We start from the raw sequence: 23,909 nt of genomic DNA on the forward strand, positions 1-23,909 counted from the left end.
TGTTTAGTCAATGTGATTATGCACAACTTTTAATCAATATTAATTCTAAATTATACTTGAAAAAAAATTCTCAATAATATATATTGCGACATCAAATTTAACACACTGCCCTTTTACTTTCGTGTACTCCTATGAGAAAAAGATTTTGTGAATATTTAATTTAGAGTGCAAATTGATACAGGAGTGCGAAATCGTTGCACTAACGTATATAACTCTAGTAATCAGTGCCAAAAATTTGGAATTTGGCTATATGGTTGATAGATTGAAAAAAATGTATGACCTTGCTTGCTCATTACATGACAAGGAGCAAGAACACATTTGGCCTCCTTCTGGAGGCAGATTCTGCCCTTTAACTTTTCATGCCGCTCGTGCTTTTTTATTTATGTGGTCACAGTTAAACCACGTCAACATTTTATATTACTATTCATTTTTTATCTTATTATCTCTATAAAAAATATATATAAAATGTTGACGTTTTTTAACCTTGACCATACAAAACAGGAGGGCACGGGAAGTAAGAAGGTTGTGAATCTGCCTCCCCTCTTTCTCTATTCTGTCTGTATATGTTAGGCTCGCCAATTATTGTCTTTGTGACTCATCACTTTATGTATGAGCGATGAGCACGGAAATATTCGCACCATAGTTTCTTCAGTTCTACCTTTTTTATCACTTTCTTTTTGTCTTTCCATTTTATACAATGATCGAGTTCAGACGACTTGATTTAAATTACAGTTTCTTCACCATCCTCTTCCTAATTTTTCTTCTACCAATCTTGACATCTTCAGCATGTACATCCGAAAAGAAAGACGAACACCGAAACGAATCTAAATTGCTGATCAGATATAAACTAATTGCAATAGCCTCAGTCCTAGTTTCTGGTGCACTAGGAGTTTGTCTTCCATTCTTGGTGAAGAACATACCATTTTTCCACCCGGAAAAAGTCTTTTATCTCTTGATCAAAGCCTTTGCGGCCGGGGTGATTTTAGCAACGGGGTTTGTTCATGTGCTTCCTGATGCTAACGACAGCTTGACAAGCCCATGCCTTAGTGAAAACCCATGGAGAAGGTTTCCCTTTACAGGTTTTGTTGCCATGGTGTCAGCTATTGGGACATTGATGATGGAAGCTATTGCTACTGGGTATCATAAGAGGTCTGAGCTCAGGAAACCTCAGCCAGTTGATGGTGATGAAGAAAATGATCATGCTGTTCATTTTCATGGTTCTGCATCAAATTCGTCGGAGCTGATCCGTCATCGAATCATATCACAGGTAATCCAAATAAATTGTCTTTGAAGCTTGGCATCCAAATTTCCTGTATATATACACATATACGAACTCTACATCTTATTTATCTTATACAAACGGAAAAAAAAAGCAATAAAGGATTAGGCGAGCAGACCAACATGCTAGTCCAGTTGTCGGACTACATACATATGGACTCGCAATTATTAATTGATTGGCCATGCAATACAAAATGCAGGTTCTGGAATTGGGCATTCTGGTTCATTCAGTGATCATTGGGGTATCTCTTGGTGCTTGTCAAAGTCAACTCACAATCAAGCCTTTGGTGGCAGCATTGAGTTTCCATCAATTTTTTGAGGGCATGGGACTTGGTGGATGCATCTACCAGGTACTCGGTTCTCAGCTAACAAATTTCTTTGTCAAGTAAAAAAGAAGAAAAAAATGCTCCTAAATTCCTGCTAGCTTGACCATTGTAGGAGAAGAGTTTTTATGTAACGGGAAATTCCATATTGTGGATGTATCCAAGTTAGTTAGTTCTTGTCATGTTAAAATGTTAAAACGCATGATTGAATTGGGATACTAATTATAAGCTAATTAGAAGATTTATGATTTGGGCAGGCAAAGTTCAATCATAAAACCATGGCAATAATGGTGGTATTTTTTTCCCTCACCTCACCAATTGGGATAGCTGTTGGCATAGCAATATCAAACACCTACAATGAGAGCAGCTCAACTGCACTAATTGTTCAAGGGCTTCTCTTATCAGCATCTGCTGGGATTCTTATTTACATGGCGCTTGTTGATCTTCTTGCTGCTGATTTCATAAACAATACTAAAATGCTAAGCAATCCCAAGCTCCAACTTGGAGCTAGTTTCACGCTTCTTCTTGGAGTATGTTTTATGTCTCTGATGGCAAAATGGGGAGAATCATAATTACAATTCAATTTAGTAATGGTTCATTTGATAGTCTTTTTGTCTTAATTTTTCACTTTCTGTGCTCAAGAGAAAAGATGAGTGAAGAAATGTAGATGACAGTGGTGGGACTGGAAGGGATGAGGAGAAATGATAGAGAATGTATGACACAAAAATTTGAAAGTGAAACAAATCTAAAATTGTTGTAGTTTTTTTATACCTAGTTTTAGTCTTGTGTGTATCGTTTCTTATACATATCTTCCACATCTCTCTCCCACCATGCTCACAAATTGTAAAGTTCGCTTATTGAACTATGTGATTGTACAACTACCGACACGAAAATAGAGAGTCCTGTATATCCCTCTTCCCACCTTCCCACCCATGGTCCCACCCGATTGAGAGAGAAGCAGCACGCATGCAGTTGTCGTATACAAGATTCTCTCGACTATGCTTCTTACATCCTTCCTCATTTTTTTATTTACCTCATGTCTCATTTACCTCTAATCAAAGAAAATTAAAACAAAAAAATTATCAACATAGCTCTAAGCTCTAAAGTTCTATATGTATGCTGACACGATCTAAATTACTCCAAGTTCCAAGTTCTTTTTAGCATGAGTGGGTACAAGTTCAAAGAGACGTTCAAAGACAAACAGTATGCAAAATATGTTTTTTTTTTTTTTTTTTTTTTCCTTTTCTTCTTCTTCCGTTTGGGTCAATAAATTGTAATTATTTGTTAGCATTTAGGATTTCAAAGTCCACAAAGGCCTCGTTTGGCAGTTCGGACTGTACTAACTATTTCTGTTGGATAGTACTAACTAAATTAATCAGGCGTTTGGTGCAGTATCAGACTGATGATCATATTATTTATACTGTGTTTGGTACTGAACTGGATAAGAAAAGGGACGAAAAAAAAATTTGACAAATCTTTTTTTTGTTTGATGAACTTTTCTCTCTTCCCTCCCCACATTGCCGATCTTCTTCACAGATTTCCGATCCTTTCCTCCCGTCACTCCCTCCCCAAATTTCTAGGGTTCTAGGGATGTTTGATTCATACAAAAAGGGGTTTGGAGGCTCAAAAACGGCTTCGTTTCAAGGATAGAGGTTGGGCTGATGGCGGCCGTCGGATTTAGAGACGGCTTTTGAGGTGAAGCTAGTGAACAATCTTGGATTCGCGAAGAAAGAGGAAGTGAGTTTTGTGTGCTTTTCATTGGGAAAGAGAAGAGAGCCATTTTGCCGTTGGAGCTTGCTCTGGTTCTTGAAATCCTTCCGTAAAACAAGAAAAATAACTCGGATTTGAGAGGATTTTAAAAGACTTTAAAATCCTAGTGTAGTCAATTAAAAGATTTTAAAGGATTTTAGAATCCATTCAAATCTAGGTGTAGTCAATTAAAAATTTTTAAAGAATTTTAAAATCCATTCAAATCTAAGTGTATTAAAAAAAAAAAGATTTTGGAGGATTTCAATAAGTTGTGGATTTTGTGGGATTTGAGAGCTATAACCAAGACTAAAAATAATCCAACCTCACCCCCTTGGATTTCAAATCCTTCCACCACAATCCATTCAAATTCTTTAAAATCCATATGAATTTTGTAGGAGTCTTTAATCCTCTCTAATCCTATAAAATCTATCATTTTTAACTTGAATTTAAAACTTGAATTTGGTTTTCACCTAGTAAATTACTCACAAGCTTTGAAGCTCTAGAAAATGGCAGAAAGTTGCAGACTTTAAAGCTCTGTTGTGTTAGATAACGGCTGATGAAAAAACCCAGAAATCAAAATTTGTAGAAAAATTCCATGAAACAGAGGGAAGGGCGGAACCTGGGAAGAAGAAGAAGATGAATGAAGATAATCCGAGATTTAGACGAACAAGAAGATGAATGAGGGAGGGGCGAAACCTGGGAAGACCGACACTGCATTCGGAGAGCAAGGAGAGAGCGAGCCTGACTAAATTGTCTCGTGGTTTTAGACAAGGTAAATAGCCGGGTGTGAGGGGTATAAGATAAATGGGCCCGGATTAAATAGTCCAGTGCTTATTTCATACGAAGCTCACCAAACACCCGTTTCGTATTATTAACACTATATGGTTGTACTATCCGATGTGCCAAACGAGGTCTAAAAGTAATCTTTATTAGGGTCCAACCAAAGTGGGGAATCTCTTTTTGTTTATGAGCTTATTTTTAACACATTACATGAAAATATGTTCTAAATCTTTTAGATTGATAGTGGTAGACTGCAGTGAACTGGTCCAAAAGTTAAGATTCCAGTTGCTCTTCAGGAATAGTATTGTGTAATATGTAGGACCACCAACCAACTAATATATTGGAATTATGTGACCACCAACCAACTAATATATTGGAATTATGTTCTGGACCAATCAAATTATTGCTTTCTATATTATATTTTTTGTTGGAACTTACTACGTTGATTAGGCTGAAAATGGGCATACTGGGACGGAGCAGGGACAACATGGAACCACAGACATCGAATGGACACGGTATTTCGTCAGTTCCTCATCCTCATTGGTCTTTTGCATATGGGATCAACAGGAAAGTGATAGAACTTTTCGAAAAGATACGTGGCCAACAATATAATGTTGGAACAAACAATGAGAATACAACGTTGTTGATAACAAATTATAATAAACAATTGAAATAACTATAATCCAATAATGTATTACAACCAATTCGTAATTGAAATACTGTAAACTAAAAGAAACAAGAAAGTAGGAAAACTGACTTGATTGAAAAGATAGAGGCTTGCAAATTTTGCAGTGTCCTAAAGACAGAATTGTGCCCCTACTCCGTGCTTGTAGTTCAATGAGCGTTCGTCCCCCAGGATCCAACTATCTGTAATTCAAAGTTTCAGCACCAGAGCTTTGAATTTTGGCGAACTTTTGAATGCTTTCTCTTCCAAATAATATGTATATTATATGCAATATATGTATATTATTATTTTCGTGTCTGACCTCTTTGGTATTATATAGGATACTGAGTATCCTTTCCCAACTGGTATTAGGAAGTTAAGAAACTGCCCACATAAGTTAAATTCAAATTGAAAAGATAAAATTGAAATTTTGATTTTGGCTTATTCAAATACATGTTCAGTCTTTTACCAACAAACCTATATAACATATTATGCACACCAAATTACTATTAATATGAAGAATATAATATCAAGTATCTTGATAATATGTACACTAACGATATGTGACAATTTGCATACAAACTCCAACAGTACCCCATATTTGTATGGAAATTGTCATAAATGAAATGCATGCAACATTGGAAGAGAAAAACAAAACAAAATATGCATTAGAAGATGTTTCTTTTGGACTCGAACCTTTCTTAGTGAGTACTTATTGGGTTTACCTGATGACCTAATGGATATAGTTGATCTTGAATTGTTCATCTTTTTGTGATAAACCGATACAATAAGTATCACACATATTTCACTTCTACATACTTAGGTTCATACATTTGTGTTCGTTTTGGTCCTGAACAACATCCTGATTTCATGAAAGCCTTAGAGATTTTAGCCATAAATTCTCATAAATATGACCCCACATTTACTCTCATATAGGTGACCACCAATTAAGAATATTCTGCTACATTCCTCTTATACAAAGATATCGGTGTCATTAAATGTAAGATACGTAACCTAAACCTACTGTAGACAACACACATTCATCCTAGGAATGGTCAAATGTGTGTTCAACTATTGAGTCTTACGCAAGTAGTTTGGCTATTGAACCTAGACCATGGGATCTCTAATCAACTAGGTTAGGTTTCCATTCGGTTCAACTCATTATATTGGCTTTAGACCCATTCCCCTTGATGAAAATTTAATTTGCTCATGCGGTAGGCCTTTTGTCAAAGGATCTGCTATATTTGCCTTTGACTTCACGTAATCAATGGATATAATTCCATTTTAAGCAATTGTCTAATTGTATTATGTCTACGTCTTATATGTCTTGACGTCCCATTGTACATCTTATTTTTTGCTCTTGCAATTGCCGCCATGCAATCACAATGTATACAAATGGCTGTTACAGGCTTTGGTTCCAATGGAATATCTTCCATAAAATTTCGAAGCCACTCTGCTTCATTTGTGCTCATTTCTAAAACTATGAACTCTGATTCCATGGTCGAACGTGCTATACATGTTTGCTTGGAAGATTTCCATGCCACTACTGCTCCTCTAAATGTGAAAACATATCCACTTGTGGATTTAGTTTCCGAGCTATCTGAAATCTAGTTTGCATCACTATATCCTTTAAGTACCGGTGGATATTTTGAAAAATGCGGTCCAAAGTTCATTGTGCCTTTTAAATAGCGTAGTACTCTAATCAAAGCGTTCCAATGGTCTTTCCCTGAATTACTTGTATATCTGCCAAGTCTACTTACGGAATATGCCAAATCAGGTCTTGTAAGGTTCATTAAGTACATTAAACTTCCAATAACTCGTGCATATTCCAATTAAGAGACTGGATCTCCAACATGCTTTTTCAATTTGTAGCTAGGATCAAATGGAGTTACAGCAACATTGTCATTATAATGACCAATTTTTTTAAGTAGTGATTCCACATAGTGAGATTGTGTCAGTATATAATCTTCATCAATTCTTTTAATTCAAATTCCTAAAATGACATCTGCAAGACTCAAGTCTTTCATGTCAAATTTAGAATTCAACATCTTCTTTATGGAATTAATAACGTCTTATCAATTCCCAAAATGAGCATGTCATCTACATACAAGCATACAATGTCACACAAATTTTTATAGCTCTTTACATACACACACTTATCACTTTCATTTATTTTAAATCCGTGTGTAATTATTGTATGATCAAAATTTTCATGCCACATTTTTTGTGCTTGTTTTAGTCCATATAGGGACTTAACAAGTTTACAAACTTTATTCTCTTGTCCTTTCACTAGGAAACCTTATGGTTGTTCCATGTATATTTCTTCTTCAAGTTCTCCATTTAAGAAAGCTGTCTTAATGTCCATTTGGTGTATTTCCAAATTATATATGGCTGCGATAGAAATTAGCATCTTAATTGATGTAATTCTTGATACAGGCGACTATGTATCAAAATAATCCAGCCCTTTTCTTTGGCGATAACCTTTGGCTACAAGATGTGCTTTATATTTATCTACAGAGCCGTCTAGTTTTAATTTCTTTTTGAATATACACTTGTAACCTGTTGGTTTATTACTGGGTGGTAAATCAACCAATTCCCATGTGTTATTTTGCATTATCAACTCCATTTCACTACGTATAGCCTCCTTCCAAAAATGAGCCTCAGTAGAGGATATTGCTTCTTTAAAATTTTGCAGTTCGGCCTTTGACAAAAGAGCAATAAAGTCAGGTCCAAAGTTTTATTTTCATTCTAGTGCTTCTTCTTGGTTCCAAGTTTGTAACTTGGACATCAAATGTTGGTGGAGCATCATCATGAATTTGTTCATGTGATCCCTTTTTACTGGAACTTAATTTATTCTCTTTATATGGAAAGATCTTCTCAAAGAACTCCGCATCAATAAATTCCAAAATTGTGTTCACATGTATATCCACAATCTCATATTTTACAACTAAAAATATGAACGCTACACTATTATTAGCATAACCAATGAATGCACAATTGGCAGTTTTTGGTCCGAGCTTAGTAATCTTCAGTCAAGGAACTCAAATTTTAGCTAAACAACCCCACACTTTTAATATTTTATATGTGGGTATCCTTCCCTTCCACAATTCATAAGGAGATTGATTTGTCTTCTTATGTGGAATTCGATTTAAGATTTTGTTTGTAGTAAGTAAAGCTTAACCCCACATATTATGTGGAAGCCCAAAACTATTGAGCATGAAATTGATCATATCTTTTAAAGGTATATTTTTTCTTTCTGCTACACTGTTTTGTTGAGACAAATACAGTGCCATCATTTGATGTACAATACCATGTTCATTACAAAAATCTGCAAAGGCAAAAGATTTATACTCGCTTCCTCAATCCGATTGTAGAGCTTTGATTTTCTTGTTAAGTTGATTTTCAACTTCGGCTTTATATGTCTTAAACATATTCAAAGCTTCACCCTTGCTATGAACTAGATAAACATAGCAATACTTACTGTTGTCGTCAATGAAAGCAATATAATAATTCTTTCCTCTTCGAATTGGTGTTGATTTAAAATCACATAGATCACTATGTATTAAATCAAGCAACTCACTGAACTTATTAAAAACTGATTTAAAAGTTTGTCTAGCAAAAACTTTGATTCAACGCATATTTCAAATTTTTTTTATTGAAATCTATAACATGTTTTGGTATTATTAATCCTAAATTAGCCATTCTATGCATTGATCAATAATTAATATGGCCTAATCTAGCATGCCAAAGTTCAATAGACTCAACAATATAAATGCAAGCCTTATTTATATTATTAATAGAAACATCAACAATTACATTGAGTTTGAATAATCCCTTAGCCAAATAACCCTTGCCTACAAACATTCCTCCCTTGCTAAGCACGAATTTGTCGGATTCGAACGCTAACTTGAAGCCCTTATTGCTTAACAAAGGCACTGAAACTAAGGTTTTCCTAATTTAAGGAACATGGAAAACATTCAGCAAGGTAAGTTCATTCCCAGAAGTGAACTTTAGTACAACTCTTCATTTTCCAACAACTTCTGCAATGGAAACATTCCCCATATAAAGCTTTTCACCACTTGAATTTGGTTCATAAGTAGAGAACAAGTTTTTGTCCCACAAATATGCCTCGTTGCTCCGGTGTCAATCCACCAATCACTTGTATCAAACACCATGTTGGTTTCTGAAACAATATCAACCAACATATCTCCTTTTGTCACATTGGCTTCATTGGTCCTGCCATTTTTGGTGTTTGAATTGGTAGATTTCAATATCCTTTCGGTAGCGATAATCTTGTGCCCTATGCCCGGGTTGTCCGCACAACCAGCGTGCTCCTTTGATTTTTTTTTTTGGAGTCCTTTGCTTTTGGTGCATGCATAGAAGAGTTTTTTTTTTCTTTTTAGCATTCTTCTCCTTGTTTTTCTGGAAAGGCTTTGTCCTTGGATTGCTTGCCTCAATGAAGTTGGCCTTGGCTTCCATGGAAGACGCATCAACTTTGTCGCCCTTCCTGTGATCTTCTTCGACCCTTAGCCTGAGAATTAAATCTTCCAAAGACATCTCCATGCGCTTATGCTTCAGATAGATTTTAAAGTCATTCCAAGATGAAGGCAGTTTTCAATGATTGTCCCAACTTGGAAGTGTTCATTAATAGAGCATCATTCAGCATGTAAATCATGGATTAAGCGTTGGAGTTCTTCAACTTGGCCCATGACATGTTTGGAATCCACCATGTTGAATTTCAAAAATTTACCAATGATAAACTTCTTTGATCTAGCATCTTCAGTGATATATTTCTTGGTCAGTGAATCCCAAATATCCTTGGCAGTCTTGCAAGATGAATATACATCATACAGAAAATCGTCCAGCCCATTCAAAATGTAGTTTCTGCAAAGAAACTCAGAGTGAGTCCAAGCATCTATTGCAGACAACTTGTCTTTATTCGCTGGCAATTCAGTTGCCACATGAGCCTCCTTCTTCACAACATGGGTTAGGTTCAAAGTGGTCAAGAAGAACATCTTTTGTTGCCATCTTTTGAAGTCCACACCTTTGAATTCCTCCAGTTTCTCAGGGAGATGATTCTTAATGCCTTGCATTCACTGATGTTTGATCCATCACAATTTATGTCTTTAGATTGTTAGAACAAACAATCAGAATACAACTTTATCGATAACGAATTATAATAAACAACTGAAATAACTATAATCCAATATTGTATTACACCCTATTCGTAATTGAAATATTGTAAACTAAAAGAAAGAAGAAAGTAGGAAAAGTGACTTGATCGAAAAGATAGAGGTCTGCAGATTTTGTAGTGTCCTAAAGACATAATTGTGCCCCTACTCCGTGCTTGTAGTTCAACGGGCATCCGCCCCTTAGGATCCAACTATCTGTAATTCAAAGTTCCAGCACCGGAGCTTTAAATTCTGGCTAAGTTTTGAAGGCTTTCTCTTCAATGATATGTATATTATATGTAGTAGATGTATATTATTATTATTATTTTTTTCGTGTCTGACCTCTTTGGTATTATATAGGATACTAAGTATCATTTCCCAACAGATATTAGGAAGTTAAGAAATTGCCCGCATAAGTCAAATTCAAATTGAAGAGATAAGTACGAAATTTTGAATTTGACTTATCCAAATACCTTTTCAATCTTTTTACCAACAGATTCACACCAAATTACTATTAATATGAAGAATATAATATCAAGTATCTTGATAATATGTACACTAACGATATGTGACAATGTGCATACAAATTCCAACATATAATACCAAAAATAACAATCTGAAATAGTAAAATATTTGAAAACACGTTTTGTTGTTAGGCTTTATATGCGTGCAAGTGAATCATGAAGAAACTTGATGTTTCAATCTAAAAATCAATTAACAACAGAGGAAGTAACACAGTTCTTTATAGCCCTAAAAATAATTTCCTAACCTTCTGATTCGAGATTTTTTCCATCCTTACAACAGTCATGGTGTTCTACTTTGGAAAACAAAGAGCAAGGGAAGGCAAATTGTGCACCCAACATATGAAGAGTACGTAGTACATAGTAGAGTCTGAACAACCACCATGAAGTATATGCATAACAAAAAGTGGCATAAGCTCTAGAACATTGAAGCCTAAGCTGTTGGATCTCTCTTTCTAGTCTAATTTGTTTATTTTCCAAAAATATATTTGGTGTGGACTCGGCCTTAAATGTTGTAGGTTTTTTTTGCTAGAATAAACTTATTTCAAGCTTTTTAAATAGTCAAATTAGTAGAAAAATCCGTAAAAATTTTGAAATTTTGCAATGGTTGGGAAAGGGGCTTACGCACGTAGACATCCCCAAAAAAGCCAAAGAATATGAAATAGGCAAAGAAGTTAACATGCTAATCACTTCCAAAGCTGCCTAGATATTCGACAACCAAAAAAAAAAAAAAAGGAGTAGTAGATTCCTAAGAATTATGACATAAACAACAATTGGATGCCAAAAAAATACCACATCAGTTTAGAGCACCCTCAGTGGGAAGCTTATCATGAAAAAAGCCGCCAAGCCAAAATAGATAGTCAATGTGGAATAAAATGTCGCCAAATAACTTTAGCTCAACCACTATCACTATGTTTCCTTCAAATAAGATGATAACCATAAGAAAAGAAAAAGATCTTAGTGGACGAAATCTCCAAATCAACTTGTCATCTCTACATTTAAAGGCAAAGGAAGATGTAAAATATGTTGCACCACAAAAGGGATTAAATCTACAAAATAATTTGACAAAGACCAACTTTGAGCTTCAATATCATCTAAAACTAGGAAGAACCATAGGCAAAATAACCGGAGATAATGAAGTGTTAATAATAGGATCATCCAACCATATTTCGAACCAAAAGGAAACTTTGACCTCCCATCACCAATAATCCAACAATTATCATTATTCAGAACGGGCAAAAAATGCTTTAAACCATGCCACATAGAAGACCGTAAATAAATATCTTGTTTTTTATAATGCACAAGGGAAAAACCTGCAGAGCGAAATAACCTCAGAAAGAAGGGGATTGTAAATCATCCTAGCCAAAACTAAACAAAGTCGTCAAGTTCAAAAGTACTAAATCAAGAAGACCAAGCCCACTTTCCTGCTGAGGTCTACACACCACACTCTAATCAACAGTTACTAACATCTGGAAAGCCAAGTCTCGTTACCAAATAAAATTCCTTGCACAAGCAACATGAAACACAAACAGTATGCAAACATATGTTATTTTTTTCCTTTGGTGTCAGTAAATTGTAATTATTTGGGATTAGCATTTTCTCTCCTCCAAAAGCTCTCTAAATCTCCTCCCCTTCCTTCCCTCCTCTCATATCTTCCTTTTTGTCTCTCTCTATAAATAAGTCAATACAAATGTTGATGTGATTTATTGTAATCATTCAAATAGGAGGAAATTGGACTGAAGAAAATCCTACTCCAGTTATTTGTTGGCATTTGGGATTTCAAAGTGCATCATAAATATCTTTATTGGGGTCCAACCAAAGCGGGAAATCCCTTTTTGTTTATGAACTTATTTTTAACACATTACTTGAAAATATGTCCTAAATCTTTTTTATTGATATTGGTAAACTGTAGTGCACTGGTCCAAAATTAAAATTCAAGTTGCTAAATACCCTTCAATAGTAGTGTGTAATCTATAGGACCACCAACCAAACCAATATATTGGAATTATGTTCGGAACCAATCCATTTATTGCTTTCTATATAATATATTTTTTTTGTTGGAAATTACTGCTGGATTTTGGGCTGAGAAGAGAGACACACTGGGGAAGGAGCAGGGACGACATGGAACCATAGACATCGAATGGCAACAGGGCTTCATCAGTTTCTCATCCTCATCAGTCTTTTGCATATGAGATGGACTGGGAATTAAGAGAATTTTTCTCTTTTCGAAAAGAGACGTGGCCATGTGAACAATTATACCAAAAAATAACAATCTGAAATAGTAAAAATTACAAGGAAAAACATTTCTGAACTTTTTGAAGTGGGACAATTAATTATATTCTCGTGTTTTACTTTGCATCTGAAAAAAAAAAAAATTAAAATTAAGAAATAGACAATTTGATTGGGTGACATATAACACGTTTTGCCGTTGAACTTCACATGCATGTGTGTGGACGAACCATGAAAAAAGTTGAAGTTTCAATCCAAAAATCAGTTGACAACGAAAAAAGGAACACGACTCATTATAGCCTTAAAAAGATTTCTTAACTTCATGACATGAGATTCTTCCCATCCTCACAATAGTCATGGTGTTCTATTTTGAAACAAAGAGCAAGGGGAAGGCAAATTGTACACCCAACATATGAAGAGGACCTAGTAGAATCTGGACACCCACCATGAAGTATATGCATAACAAAAAGTGGTGGAAGCTCTAGGACATTGAAGCCTAGGCTCCTTGGATCTCCCTTTCTAGTCTAATTTGTTTATCTTCAAAAAATGTATTATTTCATTTGGTGTGGACATACATGATCCACTCAACATGGGCCTTAATGTTGTAGGTTTTTTGGCTAGAATAAAGGAGCTTCTCATCCCAACTTTCTCAATTTATCACATTTTGGTTTTTGTCTATAGACAAAGTGTGTACTAAACTTTTGTTGCATGGAACAAACTTTTGTTCAGATAAGAAATAGCTGCATAGTGCAATTTATATGGGAAGGTTTGCCCAGAAGTTAGATTAGCAGAGATTTTTCGGTATATGCCATACTACCACGCGTATTATAACTTAGTTATATTCTAGTAGTGCATTACAATATCTCAAGTCTTAAAATTATCAATCATATCATTGATCAATACTATAACACGTGTGTTAATAACATTATGTAAATTAACAATGCCGACTGTGTCTGTAACACATCATCTTGATCATATAATATCATAAATTGGATTAAAAGCACACTTGTCATTTGTTCACTTCCACACAAACTGAATTCAGTTCATTATCGTCATTTTTACTTCAGCCTTTCTTTTGCCAAATTCTCCAACTCATATATATAAATAAGCAGTAAATAGAGTAGGCCTTAATAAGCCACAGGCTCACAGTTTCAGAAAGACCAGCATATAGTACCACTTATTTTTCTTACATTCTTCTTCCTCCTCTTCTTTTCCCTTTAACCTCTTTTGTTTCTGCAGAATGCACATGCAGTACCGATGCCGAGGATCGGAACGAAGTCAAAGCTCTCAAATGCAAGCTAGTTGTAACAAGTTCAATCGTTTTATGGCTAGCTGGTGCCCTAAATAAGCATCGAACTTATTGCAACTAGCTTTAATTTTTGAGTTTTATGCCACAATGATTTTGTTTTAACAATGTCAACTGACGAGGAAGGAATGAAAAATAAAAAATGAAAAGTGTGATGTAAATCTGGACCTCCCATGAAGTATATGCATAAGGCAAAGTTGTCAGGTCACAATGGGTGGAGCAGGTTATACGACATTGAATAATTCTACGTTCTGTATTTCTCTTTCTAGTCAAAAGTAGCCAGCATATAGCATAAAAAATTAAACAAGTGAAGAAATCTTTTTAAGGTGAAAAAACGTAAATGGAAGTCTAATTTGTTATATTCTAAAAGCTTTCTAGGCATATCTAATTCTTTCAATGGTGGGAGTCTTGTTCTGTCTAGAGGTTGGCTTAAAGCATCATGAATAATCGGTTGAAACCAACACTACGTAGGTGAGATTAAATATAGAAAGACTTTTGTGTGTGAGAGTTGCACGGTCACATAGTTCAGACCTCGGGCAACAAAATTCTCCTAGCTTTGAGGCAGGAATAAAAGGGGACTAGGATTCTCCCCTCTAATTTCTCTCTATAAATATTGTTGACGTGACTTAATCGTGACCGTTAAAATAGAAAGGGAGGAAATTTGAAGGAAAGGGAATCCTACTCTAAATAAAGGGTTTCTCATCTTAGCGTTTTTATTTAATAACAATGTAGTGTTGATACTTGATGGTGTGCATGCAACATGACTTAGGATGGAATGCTCTTTTCTATCTTATATATTATAATTTTTGAGTATGGTGTTTGATACAAAATAGAAAGCTTGTTTCAGGTGAAAAAAAATATTGAAATGCAACTATGGCACTGGCAATTTTTGGTTTCAAAAATAATCTTTATAATGAAGTGATTCTAGGAATTATGAGAATTACTGTTGTCGTCAATATTTAGACAATCACTTGACTTCAACATAAACATATATGAAACGAGAAAGAGATACTACAGCCGGGATATCAACCATTGATGAACATGCAAGTGGATTATACAATGTGTCAGCAATTTGGCCTTTACAATTAATCAACGCACTAAATAACTGTCACTAACACAACTCATAAATATAATATCTCCCTCTCGATTTCGAAAGACAACCTCCCAAAACCAAAGCTCTCGACCATATCGAACAGTTACTCGAAGCAGATGACAAAATGTTAAGTAAAAAATTTATTTTCCTTTCTAACAAATTTTGGTAGGTATGGGTGTCTAGAGGAGGAGGAGGGTTTCTAACGACGGCTATGTACCTTCTAATCGCTCTAAGTGGAGAAATTTTTTAATGTAATCGGCATACGAGTTGGTACATCACGTATTACTATACAAATGGTAGGATATGTGTGTTAAAAAGTTAATAACTTAAAAAATAAAATTTCCTACAATTTACATAAAAACACGTGGTGTACCATTCGTACTCCCATCACAATGAAAAATTTCTCCTCTAAGTCGGGGTAGGGTAGGGTTTTTAGCACTCCAATGACTTAGCTTTAATGTGTCGTCTTGGTAGCGTCAATACGTCACATATAAGGCCAAATAACATAATTGATGTCTTAATAGATAAATACATAATATTACAAGAATAAAATAACAATACAATGTAACGATGTGACGATCATAACTTTTAATCTGTGTTACTTGCTGAAATTGGAACATGACTAAAGTCCAACCCCAAACACATGCAATAGAAAATAGGGGTTTTTTGAAATAGGTCCAAAGTAACTAAAAATTGGACCTATTTCAAAAGTTCAAAGTCACTAAAAATTGGACTTATTTCAAAAGGTAGTCTATAAAATTGGATTTATTTCAAATTTTTCCTAGAAGGAAAAAAATATCTCTCCTTTTTTAATCAAAATCAAAGCCATTTTAGTACTTGATGGTGCCCAACACGACAAGTCAATTTCTTTTCCTTAGTATTGAACAAAATCCAAGCCCATGCAATGGCTAAAAGCCTAATACCATTCAAGATGGAATACTTCGTACTTAAATGTTTCTAAGTGCTTGTTTTTGCCTTCACTAACAAAGAATTCGGATAGGAACCTTTTTGTAAGGATTTTGAAAATTCGTAAATCGTGTTTGTTCATCATATATTGTACGGTCAGAAATTATTTTAAATATTTTTATTTAAAATTAAACACAAACAGTACTTTATAAAAACTAACAACACAATGTACAATGAACAAACATAATTCACAAATTCCCAGAATTCCTACAAAAGATCCGGAGAGGATCATGTTGGACAAACAAATACTAAAGTCCGCAGTCCTAGTCAGTGGTCATTGACAGTTCAGATAGTGACTCGTAAAGTCCCCCAACTTCCTTTAAACTGTTGCATTAACACATAATGTCGTCATTTGGCTTCACTAACCACACACTTGGCAACCCCACTTCCCTTCGTAACAAACAGAACTTAATTCCATGTCGCCATTTTTACCTCAATGCCTTTGCTTTCCCCAAATTCTCCAACTCATATATACAGTAAGCATTCAGCTCACCACTTCACAATCGCATTTCAAAACCCTCCCTCTCTCTCTCTCTCTCTCTCTGAAAGCCATGAAAAAGTTCACTCCCGCTTATACTCTTCCTCTTCTCCTCCTCCTTTTTGTCCCCATCTCGGTTTCCGCGGGATGCGAATGCAATTCGGAAACCGTAGACCATGACAAGTTCAAAGTCCTCAAGTTCAAGCTAGTTGCAATAAGTTCAATCCTCATAGCAAGTTTCCTTGGTGTCTCCCTCCCAATGTTGGGCAAGAAAATTCCGGCCCTAAACCCCGAAAATGACATCTTCTTCATGATCAAGGCCTTTGCTGCCGGTGTGATTCTAGCAACAGGTTTCATCCACGTGCTGCCGGACGCTTTTGAGAGCTTGACAAGCCCTTGCCTCAGCGAAACCCCGTGGGGGAACTTCCCCTTTACCGGCTTCATCGCCATGCTTTCGGCGATTGGGACGATGATGATCGATACCTTTGCCACCAGCTATTATAGAAGATCTCATTTCACTAAGCCACTGCCGGTGAACGAGGATGAAGAGATGAATGGGGTGCATGAGGGTCATGTGCATGTTCACACTCATGCCACACACGGCCATGCTCATGGTTCCGGCGTGATTGCGGCGGAGGATTCGATTTCTTCTTTTGAGCTTGTTAGGCATCGAGTGATATCACAGGTAGAGTTTGGTTTAGATTCTCTAGTTGTTTATGCTTCAATTTTTGGTTCTACATTTTGTTGAGTTGGTGCACACTGTTTTCCCCCTGTTTTTAACTCTCCATTTTTATTAACTTTTTTTTATATTAACTATTTTTTCGGTGTTTAATTTAAATTTCATGTTTTTTTTTTCTAGGCAATTTTTCTGATTTAATTATGGAAATTCTTTGCATGAATAATTTTTCAGGTTCTGGAGCTGGGAATTTTGGTTCATTCAGTGATTATTGGGATATCTTTAGGTGCCTCACAGAGTCCCAAGACAATCAAACCTCTTGTAGCAGCTCTTACTTTCCATCAATTTTTCGAAGGCATGGGCCTTGGTGGGTGCATAACTCAGGTATCATCAATTTCCTCAAACATTTCATTCTTGTTTCGTTGTCATTTAATCCCCTCATAAATGAAAACTAACTGATTAGGACGGTGTGTTTGTCGTCTTGTATTTTAATTTAAATCTTATTTTTTAAATTTATTATATTTTTAAAAGAATGAGTAAGGGTTTGAAAATATTACAATATTTTAAAGAAGATGAAAGTTTCAAACTTGGAATGCATGAGTAGGAACTAAGAACCCAACATCCTATCTACTAGGATATTGACTATCCATTAAGATATTGGATCACATGCAATAACAAATTGGATTGGTTCTTAAAATCCTTGAGTATTTGGGTTTTGAAATTGTCAAATGTGGAACAATGGTTCTTTTAAGTAACTCTGCTAGAATTTTTGTCTGTTATATTCCCCTTTAAACACTTTATTTTGACAGAAGTTTTGACAAAATTATTGAAAGTGACTCATTGTTTCACACTATGACATATTGAAGGATCAATATTCACAAAATTTTAGCACATATTTAAGACCCCAATTGACCAAAATCTAGACATCAATACTCCAATTTTCTCATAAACCAAATATACATCACCTTTCCCTCATATGTTTTACTTCAATTGAAACCATGCTTTGTCTTCGAAACTTTAATTTCTAATCCTAGGCTATGATGTTCTAGCCATTTACCAATTTTCACATGGCCACATGCGTACCATTTTATGTGGTTTTAGAGCTCCAAAAAGTCTTGTTGATGTTGTCACATAATCTTCTCGGCACCTATTCAGAGATCCTGCATATTCTTTCTAGGGTCCAATTGCATTCCATCGCAACTAAAAGGACTCGCACATCCGTTCATCTCAGCATTTTTGGAAAGTCAACGTTCATTTTTTAGGACACTTGGATTGATGTGTCTTTTTCACCAATGAGTAGTCCCACATGTTTCTTCCTAATCCGACAATTGTGTAAAACTGTTGTGTCACAGAGTGCATACACTTGTCTTTGTATATTTATCATCGACTGATGTATACACTCGACGACAAGACAGAATATCTACACCCACTCCCAAATGCTGAAACATTTTTGAGTTGTGAATTAGGTTAAACTCCATTACAATTTCTATTTTCATACATTTTACATATAATGTCCCAATTGTATGTGCAGGCCAAATTCAAGTGCAGGGCCATTGCAACAATGGTGCTTTTCTTCTCCCTCACCACCCCAATTGGAATTGGTGTTGGAATGGGAATATCAAACATTTACAATGATACCAGCCCAACTGCTCTAATTGTGGAAGGAGTCTTCAACTCTGCATCAGCTGGGATCCTAATATACATGGCTCTGGTTGACCTGCTAGCAGCAGATTTTATGAACCCTAGAATGCAGAGCAATCTACGGATCCAGCTTGGGGCTAATGTTTCACTTCTTCTGGGCTGTGGATGCATGTCTCTTTTGGCCAAGTGGGCCTAAATGCCTCAATGTAATTAGGGCTTAGGCTTCGCTGTGTACTTTCATGTTGTAATATAGTCTAGTGGAAATTTAGTAATGCTCAATGTGTCACTAAAAGCAATCTAATTCTTCCATCCACAAAAAAGTTATTAAAAACTTGGAATGAATATAACATTAATGTGTTAACCTAATAAGATGGGATATGTGCCATAGTTTAGTTTTGAAAATCTTGAGTAGGAACACTAGTCTCCATGCCTCACAGGTTTTTCTGATGTTGATACCTTCCAAACATGCCGGCATGACAAAGAATGGAAAACATAATCGACGGGAGTACATGAGAAAAAAAGGGAATGAAACATCCCTGTCGATGGATAACCCGAATCTATTCTAACTCTATAACAAATTAGACGACCCTCCCTCACCACTGAAGCTAACTCAAAGGCTGTAGAAAACATAGGTTCATTGTGGTAGATAGGGAAAATGATTTTTACATTTATATTTTCTCGTTCTCAACTCGTCCTTATATATATATATATATATTCTTTAACACTATTTTGATTTATTCAATTTAATAGCTATGAAAGAGTAATAAACACTGGAGCTAAGAAAAATGTGAAAATCATTTTCCACAAATAAATAAGCTCAGAATGATAAAAGTTGAAATCCCACAACGTTAATTTTATGCGTTTGAAGTAAACTACCAATTAGAGTAGTTCTATGTGCACTTTACCTGTCGCCACAGCACACTGGAGCCATTATCCGATTTTCTCATGTGATTAGAATCGATTCCAACACTATGAATAGCGATGTGCCTAATAAATGTCCATCGATTTTCATATTTGTAATCATTTATTTCTGGAATTTCTATATATCTGCGATTGCAGAAAGAACAAAATTGAGGACGTTCCAAATGAAAAACGGTTTATATATATCTATATATATAAAGTGAGAAGGCCAGTTTGGTGAAGCTTTCAAAAATGCCAAGAAAGCCCCTTCATTTTCTTCACAATTGACATCCAAAAAAGTTTCGAAAATGAGGACAAATTCGTAAACAACCATTACCGAATAGAAAACAAAAAAAAAAAATCTATCTTTACCATATATGTAACAAAGAAGGTTACAGTAGAAAGAAAATATAAATAAATAAATAAATAAAAAATTCAAAAAGTATTGGAAAAGAAAACGGAAAATTGAAAAAAAAAAAAAGAAAAACAAGTAGATGTGCTTAAGCCTCTCAACTGCTAAGCGGTAGTGGGCAGTTTTCTCCCCCATAGAATTCCACAATCTGAGTTGGAAACAAAACATGGTAATTAAAATAAAAAAATCATGATAATTATCCTCTAAAAGTTAGTAGTTATGGAGAGGAGAGAGAGATAAATAATAAAAAGGCAACAAAAAAATATTAAAAATAAAACAAATTAAAATAAATAGAAAAAAAATAGATAATCCAAACTAAAATGGCAAAACCGTTCGGAAGAGAAGAGGATGAATGTGGCGTCATTTTTGAAACTGCTATGAGCATTTATCGTGAGGTTTTTTAAATCTATATATATAAAGTGAGAAGGCCAGTTTGGTGAAGCTTTCAAAAATGCCAAGAAAGCCCCTTCATTTTCTTCACAATTGACATCCAAAAAAGTTTCGAAAATGAGGACAAATTCGTAAACAACCATTACTGAATAGAAAACAAATAAAAAAAAATCTATAAATGGACGTGCTTAACAGTTAACCCTCATAAACTGCTAAGCAGTAGTGGGCAGTTCAAAAACACAAATTTAAAAAAAAAAAAAAAAAAAAAAAAAAAACTATCTTTACCATATATGTAACAAAGAAGGTTACAGTAGAAAGAAAATATAAATAAATAAATAAAAAACAAAATTCAAAAAGTATTGGAAAAGAAAACGGAAAATTGAAAAAAAAAAGAAAAACAAGTAGATGTGCTTAAGCCTCTCAACTGCTAAGCGGTAGTGGGCAGTTTTCTCCCCCATAGAATTCCACAATCTGAGTTGGAAACAAAACATGGTAATTAAAATAAAAAAATCATGATAATTATCCTCTAAAAGTTAGTAGTTATGGAGAGGAGAGAGAGATAAATAATAAAAAGGCAACAAAAAAATATTAAAAATAAAACAAATTAAAATAAATAGAAAAAAAAAGATAATCCAAACTAAAATGGCAAAACCGTTTGGAAGAGAAGAGGATGAATGTGGCGTTATTTTTGAAACTGCTATGAGCATTTATCGTGTGGTTTTTTAAATAGATATCTACGGGAAAGCGCCTCAAAAAAATTTTGACTAGCCGGGTTTCTTTTTTAGTTATTCTTCTCTTTTATTCACCTTAATTTCTTGATGCATGATTTTTAACAAATATTTCTTAGAATGTTTATGCTTCCATTTTGATTAGTACGGTTCTTGCTATATTTTAGATTATTAAACAAACAAACAACAAATAAAAGTAAAGGGACGTGATGGGTAACTCCTCCATTTGAGGATGAGATATTAATATCTCACAAAATTATATTAAACGAAAAGAAACAAATAAAAGTAGGGGACGTGATGAATAACTCTTCCATTTTAGGATGAGATATTAAAGTCAGAGATAATTGTACTGAACATCATTTTAGGAGAGAAATATTAAAAAATTAAGTAAAAAAAAAAAGCAACATAGTGAATAAGTGCTCTCCATTTTAGGAGAGAGAGATATTAAACAGAAAAATTAAAATTTGTTATATTGGAAAAAAAAAAAAAGGAAACGAAAAAACAAATAAAACAACAGGAATGTTGTGAATAACTTCTCCTCCATTTTAGAAGGAAATATTAATATCTAACAAAATTATATTAAAAATATCTAACAAAATTATATTAAACAAAAACAATGTAACTGCTCTCCATTTTAGGAGACAAATATTAAACATAAAATTAAAATTTGTTTTATTGGAAAAAAATAAAGGAAGAAAAAGTTTAAAAAAAATAAATGGACAGGAATGTATCTCCTCCATTTTAGGAGGAGATATTAATATTTAACAAAATTATATTAAAAATAATAATAATGTGGGAGAAAAGGGATAGAGGTTATCGTTAATTTAAAAAAAAAACGGTGAACTTCTCCCACTACCAAGCAATAATTTCTTAGTTCCCACGTACATTCCCATTTGTTCCATTCCGGCTACAATATTATTATATGTACTCCCCATCTCCTTTGATTATGTGGCCAAATCTTATACTCCCCTTTTTTTTTGCTCCGCCTTCACTTCTCTAAGTTGTTCTTTTTCTTTGATCTTTTTTATTTTGTATTTGTAAATGATATGAGCTCAATCCCCATCTCCGTCAATTTTTAGCATGCATGTTGTCATTAATTGGATACTAGAAGCATGGTGATAGAAGCACAGTCGTACGAGATTGGTGGGTTTTCACTTCCTTTCCCTGCATGGTTGTACTCATTTTACACATTTCCATGTAAGCATAATATGTAATTGTATGATTCCCAGATTTAGCTTCAGTTGGGTTTTTTAATTTCTTCCTTTGAAATCTTCATTGTGCATTTTTTAAATTTTGGTTAGATTGTGAATTTCAATTTTGATTATCTTAATGTGCTATACGTGTGCTATGGTAATTTTTAAAATTATTTGTTTTCATTCTTAGGATATTTACAAGAATACCCACAAAAAATGAAGAAGGAACCTATTGATAAGATCTCAAACAGACGTGTCTGTATTTTTACACCTGGTTGGGAGATATCTGTCGGAGTAAAAACTACTGATCTAAGCCAACTGATTCTCAAAGAGTGGAAAAAGAAGAAGCATGAGCAGTATGTATCCTAAATTATATACAAATTTGTTACAAGAAATCTAACATTATATATACCTTCAATATATAGGTGGCGCATGAAAAAGGCTGTGGAAGAAAATAAACCTTCAACAACTCCTCAGATCATACGTATTTGGAATAAAGTCCAACAAATAAGGTACAACACCATTTCTTACCTATTTATTTTTAATGGCATTCTCTATATCATTCTACAAATTAATTATCTCAAATTATAAAATAAAATAAAACAATTTATGGGTGCAGAAAAAAGATTAACAGTGGCCAAACAACTTTTCTAAATATGGTAAGTCTTCTCTTATTTTCATACAAAAGTATAATATAAATTCAAATTGCATTCAATTTTCAACTATAAATAAAATTGCATTTTTTGTCAGTTTTACAAGCATCACACTCGTCTCAAAGTACAAAGGTTGAAGTACAAGATTAAGGTAATATTTCTTATTATTTAATTTTGTAAATATTGTTACAATTTGTTACCTCAAACTTGACAAATATATTTATCTTTCAGTATTCTACAAGTAACTGGAGTAAAAGTATTGCCATGAGAAAATTGTCAAACTTAAAGGTATTTAGGTTAAGTTGCTTACAATTTTTATAGTTGGGATTGTGCATTATAGTTAGACTTCTTATTCTATCATCATTGCTTGCAGATTAACCATGAAAATCTAAAGCATCAAGTGCAAGCAAATGGGTGGCAAGCATGGCTTTGATTTCACACGTAGGCGCTATGTTTACATATGTACATGTTGTCCATATTTTGCTTTGCTTCATATATTAGGAGTTCATCCCTAGCTAGCCTATAACTTTGATTGAAAACTTATGAATCTGAAACATTTTGATTTAAGGACATTAAGTGTTGTCAATATGTATTTAGAAATCAAATTACATGTCATATTTTCAAATTTTTTTATTTATAAATAGTATATGTTTCCCATTTTATCTTCGTTGTTGTTTTAAAGAAAAAATAGTAAAAAATGTATGAGAGATTACTCACATATGTGCAAATTGGATGGAATATATGCTCCTAAATTATTC

General features: G+C 34.3%; 2 protein-coding genes across 2 annotated transcripts; both read left to right on the forward strand.

Moving 5' to 3' along the window:
- The first annotated feature begins 616 nt into the window (after window positions 1–616).
- Window positions 617–2,477, forward strand: LOC137726607 (zinc transporter 1-like). Its single transcript, XM_068465544.1, has 3 exons — window positions 617–1,267; window positions 1,479–1,628; window positions 1,859–2,477. Exons 1-3 carry the CDS (start codon window positions 698–700, stop codon window positions 2,171–2,173), a joined length of 1,035 nt encoding a protein of 344 aa, XP_068321645.1. The 5' UTR covers window positions 617–697; the 3' UTR covers window positions 2,174–2,477.
- A 14,127-nt stretch (window positions 2,478–16,604) lies between these two features.
- Window positions 16,605–19,228, forward strand: LOC137726860 (zinc transporter 1-like). The gene is made up of 3 exons (XM_068465815.1): window positions 16,605–17,243; window positions 17,469–17,618; window positions 18,766–19,228. Exons 1-3 carry the CDS (start codon window positions 16,632–16,634, stop codon window positions 19,069–19,071), a joined length of 1,068 nt encoding a protein of 355 aa, XP_068321916.1. The 5' UTR covers window positions 16,605–16,631; the 3' UTR covers window positions 19,072–19,228.
- Window positions 19,229–23,909: the final 4,681 nt, after the last annotated feature.

The sequence above is a fragment of the Pyrus communis genome, chromosome 2 (assembly GCF_963583255.1).
Source record: "Pyrus communis chromosome 2, drPyrComm1.1, whole genome shotgun sequence".
In the NCBI taxonomy this organism is placed as follows: Eukaryota; Viridiplantae; Streptophyta; class Magnoliopsida; order Rosales; family Rosaceae; genus Pyrus; species Pyrus communis.